This window comes from Teleopsis dalmanni, chromosome 1, assembly GCF_002237135.1.
Source record: "Teleopsis dalmanni isolate 2A chromosome 1, ASM223713v2, whole genome shotgun sequence".
NCBI lineage: Eukaryota > Metazoa > Arthropoda > Insecta > Diptera > Diopsidae > Teleopsis > Teleopsis dalmanni.
In genome coordinates this window covers 102,504,712-102,510,814 of record NC_051846.1, presented here as the reverse complement: position 1 = coordinate 102,510,814, position 6,103 = coordinate 102,504,712, and the positions used below count along the sequence as shown (strand labels likewise).

Here is a 6,103-nt window from a genome sequence, read left to right as displayed (position 1 = left end):
TGCTGATAGAGACAGCTATTATTATATTTTACTTTATTACTAAAAAAGCTGTTTATAGCAATTAAACAAAATTAAAATATTCAGCTGAGACAGCATATACAACCTATTCTTTGTTTAGTGTGTACACAAACCACTATATTAAAAGTCTTATAACACAAGATCAGTCATCCTCAAACTGTTCATATATATTCACTGTTCACTATATTTTCATATTCTATTTTGGTAATTGCTTAATTTATCGTAATGCCGGTCAATCGAACTCCACCAAAAGGTGGAGGCGAGTCAAATCACGAGCAACAATCACAACAAGAACGACAACAACAGCAAGCTGTCCTATGTTCAAAAGCATCCAATAATAATAATCAAACAACACTTCTACAATCAAATCAACAGCTACAACTGCAAGAAAAATCATTGCAAACCCAACAAAAACAACCACAACAGAACCAGCAAATAGAGAAACAACAAATACAGCAGGAGTACCACAAAAAACTCCAACAATCAAAGCATCATCAACACAATTCACCATCAAAACTCATTCAGAATTTGAAAAACTCTGATATTAACACCAGAACTGCAAACACAACGGAAGATGCAAACACAAATAAAAACAATGGCTTCAACACGCCAGTAGTGAATAAGAGAATTCGTAGCTCCTCTGGTAAGCAAATCAATGAAATAAGCGCCAAAAAGCACAAACAAAACAAAAAACAATACACATTAAACGAGTATTTCTTAGCTACAAATAGTTTTGCTGTTTTAGCAACTGATAATGATAAAGAACCCCCTAAAGATAGCAAAACAACACAAAATCAAACGGCTAAAAATAAAAAACCACCACCCATTTAAAAAGTGCAAAAAGTACAGCTGCTAGACAACCTAATTAAAACGTTAGATGCACTACAAATATCTAAATATGAAATTCGTGTATTACAAAATAAAAATCCAGACATGAAGTATGCAATATAAAAAACGTATTACATCCGCGCACAAAATTTCCATTAAACCTATTTACAATCGAAATTAAACAAGATGTAAATAACAAGGAAATTTACAATATCAAAGACCTACTGCACTGCAAAATAAATTTTGAACCTCCCCATCCAAAAAGAACAATACCACAATGTACCAACTGTCAAAAATATGGACACACAAAAAATTTTTGTACAAGAAGTCCAATCTGTGTTAAATGCTCCGAAGGACATAAAACAATTGACTGTCCCATGAAAGGTAAGAACAACGTCGTTAAATGCGCACTCTGTAAGGAGAATCACACTGCAAATTACAAAGGTTGTACAGTTTATAAAACTCTTCAAATCAAACGATTCCCAGCTCTTCGCGCAAAACAACAAAAAACCACATCTCAAAATAACGAAATATCTCTGCCAACTAAAGCTGTTACGAACCTAATAACTACCACCCAACAAATCCAACCGGCTAAAACATACTCCGAAATAATAAAATCGCATCCAACTCAACCCATTCCAATAAACAATGAATCAAACAACTCCGAATTTGCCGAACTCCAGCAAATGATGAAACAGCTTATGACGCAAGTTGCCAACGTTATACATATTTTAACCATCCTAATCACCAAACTCGATGGACAAAAATAAATTAAAAATTTTAGCTTGGAATGCAAACGGTCTCAGCAAACAACTACTAGAACTGAGAACATACTTAAATATTAATTCCATTGATGTACTACTGGTATCAGAGACACACTTCACAGACAAAAGTTTCTTCAAAATCCCTAACTATTCGATATATCATACAAATCATCCTGACAACAAAGCCCATGGTGGAACAGCAACAATTATTATGCAAAATATGCAATGCTCGATAGCCAATATATACCAAACAGAACAAATACAAGCTACAAGTGTCCACATTCAAGATACAAAAGGCGAGTTAACAGTATCAGCTATTTACTGCCCTTCGAAGCACAATAACTCGAAGGATGTATACCTAAGTTACCTTAACACTCTCGGCAATTGGTACATTGTTGGTGGAGACTTTAATGCAAAAAATACTTTGTGGGGCTCAAGAATTACAAACTGCAAAGGGAAAAATTTACATAATGCTATCATTGACAAAAAAGCAGACATTCTAAGCACAGGTGAACCTACGTACTGGCCTACCGATATGATCAAAATACCGGACGTGATTGACTTCTTCGTGACCAAAAATATAAATAAAAGATTTCTTACAGTTCCTGACTTATCATCTGATCACTCACCAATTATGCTATCATATGAAAGCGATACAAAACTAAACATCACAAGGACAAAATTAATCTATAATTATAAAACATGTTGGGACACGTTTAGAGATATTCTTAATACCGATCTGACAATAAATATTCCCTTAAAATCTGAAGATGAAATCGAAAGCGCGATTGTATACTTAAACGAATTGATCGCTGTTGCCGTGACAAATTCTACCCCAGTTCTTAAACAAACCGACACTCAAAATAAAATCTCGATGGCAGTTAAAAGCAAGATAATGGACAGAAAAAAACTGAGAAAACAATGGCAAATAAATCGGTCCCCTAAACTAAAAAAGGACTTAAACAAACTAACCAAGGAACTTAAAATTATGCTACTTAATGAGCAAAATAAAAACCTGCAAAAACGCATAATGAACTCGACAGCTAACAAAGCCACTAACTATTCTTTATGGAAAGTTACTAAAAATATCAACAACACAGTAATGCATCAACCACCACTGAGGAAAGCAAATGGAACTTGGGCTAGAACTAACATCGGAAAAGCTGAACTTTTTGCCACGTACTTCGAAACTACGTTTAGTAACCCAAAACAGCATGACAGCAACGTTACACGAAGCAGCTCTACTCAAAATGTCGCAATAAAGAAAGTTTCAATAACAGAGATTAAGAATACTATTAAAAATAAAATTAAAGAAAAAAAATCATCGGGATATGATAGTATCACAGGAAAGATTCTGACTGAGCTGCCTCTTCAAGCACTTGTATACATGAGAAATCTGTTTAATTGCGCTTTTCGCCTTAAGTATTTTCCAAAAATTTGGAAAGTAGCAGAAGTAATCACTATACCTAAACCAAATAAGGACATATCTGTAACAAAATCATACAGACCAATTAGCCTATTACCAGTTATGTCAAAATTGTTTGAAAAAATAATTTTATCAAGACTAGAACCGATTCTTCATAAAGAAAAACTTATACCTGACCATCAATTCGGCTTTCGGAAAAAGTATTCGACTATACAACAAGTTCACAGAGTTGTTAATAAAATAACTAGTGATATTGACACAAAACAATTTTCTTCGGCGGTATATCTAGATGTCGCAAAGGCTTTTGACAGCGTTTGGCATGGAGGTCTACTAACTAAACTATCAGAGCTTCTTCCAACAAACTTTTACCTCCTACTTAAGAGCTATCTACAAAATAGATACTTTTATGTGAAGTATAAAGTTGGTGTGCCCCAAGGAAGCGTACTAGGTCCATTACTCTACTCGCTATACACGGCTGATGTCTCGATACCTTCTGATCCTCAAAGTTTGATAGCAACTTTTGCAGACGATACAGCTCTAATTGCAGCTAATAAAAATTTTAACATATCCACAGACAACTTGCAGAATTACCTAAACGCAACGTTCGAATGGTTCGACAAATAGGGAGTTCAAATAAATACAAGCAAAACGGGTTCTGTTATCTACACGAATAAAAAATATGACCAAAAACGTATAAAAATTAACAATGACGAAGTCTTCAGACACACAAAGGCAAATTACCTTGGCATTACTATAGATAGCAGATTAACTTGGAAAGACCATATTAAAGCTAAAAGCAATGAAATTAAACGTCGCTTTGGACAATTGTACTGGCTACTCTGCTCGAAATCAAAACTAACAGTGGAAAATAAACTACTAGTATATAAAACAGTAATCGCTCCAATATGGAAATATGGAGCCGAAATATGGGGCACAGCATGTAAATCCAACATCCAAATACTGCAAAGACTACAATCAAAAATACTTAGGACTATCATCAACGCTGAATGGTACATCTCAAACTATGAGATTCATCGCGATTTAAAGATACCCTTCGTTGCAGACGTTATCCGAAAAAATAGTAAAAAGCACACAGACGGATTACTTTTCCATCCTAACCCAACAATGAGGCAGCTACCTAATGACGAAGCCACACACAACAGAAGATTGAAACGCTTATTTCCATTAGAACTAGCAAAACTATAATAATCTAACTAATATATTCATAGTAAATTCATAGCAGTCTATTTAATTGACTCACTTATTTTATCATCTATCCATTAATTTTAATTATTTTATAATATTTAATTTATATAATTTAAAGAAAAGTTTTCATTTTCTTTTTATCCACTGTAATATATGTGAATTACTGATGTTAGTTTTCAATATGGTATAGTTATCAAAGGATATTTTAAACGCCGATATAATTTGGCGATCCTTTTACTAACATCAATTTTTAATTATTTTAAATCAAAGAAAGTTGATTTTTGGTTTGGAACCTAGTGCGCTTCTATTGAGTGCACTTCCAGTTCTGATTTTTATTTAGTTTTTCACTTTCAACTTAACCTAGGTACATAACGACGCAGCGTATGTACTTTCTTATTTACTAAATATTTTATGATTATATATGTATTTAATATTATTTATATTAATATGTATTTATATTTATGTACAAAACGACGCAGCGTAAGTACTTTAATATTTAATAATTTATTGCTAAGTAAGCGTATTCGATTCCACTTGTATCGAGTACGCTTACTGTTGATGTTGTTGTATATGCGGTCAATGCCTGGCAAGCCTATGGTTATATCGAAGGCAAAGTGCCGCCGATATGTGTGGTGTCAAATTCCTTGTGTGGAATTGTGCATTTGTTTGTAAACAATGCAATGCGCTTGGAAACAATTAGTGTATTTTTGTATACACTGCGCATTTAAATATAGAACCACTTATTATTATATTAATTGTATGCATTGCCAATATAACTAACGCATATACATTACACCTCCTTTTTGGGAAAGAATAATGCCATAACGGGATTATTCTTACTTTCTTAAATAAATTTTTAATTTTCAATAGTTTTATATAACTATATTTAGTTTAGTTATATTTATTTGTGTAATCACTACATTTATTTTAACTTATTCATTGTACAATTTTATTCTATTAGTATGTACTAATTGTTTCTTATTTTTATTGTTTCTTATTTCAATGTTTCCATTGTTTTCTATACTTTCTATTCTATAGGGACCCGTGTATTGACTATCTAGCTTATGACCTACTTCATTCCTAAGTAGTACTTTATCTCCTATTTTTAATTCTAATTGTTCACTATTTCTATCATAGAGTAACTTTTGTTTTAATTTAGACTTATCTAAAAGTGTTTTGGCTCTAGTGTGCGCTATTTCTAATCTATATTTAATTTCTTTACTATAGTCATCTACATTATATAATGGACTTATGTTACTAATTGTATTGAATTTATTGAAACATTTAGGAATTTTTCCATAAATAAGCTCGTATGGACAATATCCATGCACCACTGATGGTGTTGTATTGAAACAATATGTGAAGTATTTCAACCATATATCCCAGACGTTTTTATCGACTGATATGTATGAACGTACATATTCATTGAATGTTCGGTGACTGCGTTCTACAGTTCCGAGTGTTTGATGGTGATGAGCTGTTGATGTTATATTTTTGATTTTTAAGTATTTGCATATATCCGTTATTAAAGAATTTTTGTACTCTGTACCCATGTCCGTAATGAACGTCTTCATTGGACCGTATAAAAGTATAAAATTTTCAAAAATTGCCTTGGCTACAGTATTTGCACTTTTATTTGGTATTGGTATAGTTACTAAGTATTTTGTTAAATCACATATAAGTGTGACAGCATACTCATTGCCATTCTCAGTTTTAGGTAATGGACCAATGGTATCTACCAATACTGTGTCAAAAGAGCCTGTTGGCGTATCAGTTATTGTCATTGGTATTTTTGTATGATTATGAATTTTAGATTTTTGACATTTCTGACATGATTTGACATATCTTGATATATCTTTGG

General features: G+C 32.6%; 1 protein-coding gene across 1 annotated transcript; it reads left to right on the top strand.

Moving 5' to 3' along the window:
- Positions 1-243: 243 nt before the first annotated feature.
- On the top strand, positions 244-849 carry LOC119663345 (serum response factor homolog A-like). Its single transcript, XM_038072960.1, has 2 exons — positions 244-661; positions 740-849. Exons 1-2 carry the CDS (start codon positions 244-246, stop codon positions 847-849), a joined length of 528 nt encoding a protein of 175 aa, XP_037928888.1.
- The last annotated feature ends 5,254 nt before the right edge of the window (positions 850-6,103 follow it).

Coding starts and splice junctions, on each gene's coding strand:
- LOC119663345 (XM_038072960.1), top strand. CDS start 244: ATGCCGGTCAATCGAACTCCACCAAAAGGTGGAGGCGAGTCAAATCAC. Junction 662..739: donor GAGAATTCGTAGCTCCTCTG/GTAAGCAAATCA, acceptor AGTATTTCTTAG/CTACAAATAGTTTTGCTGTT.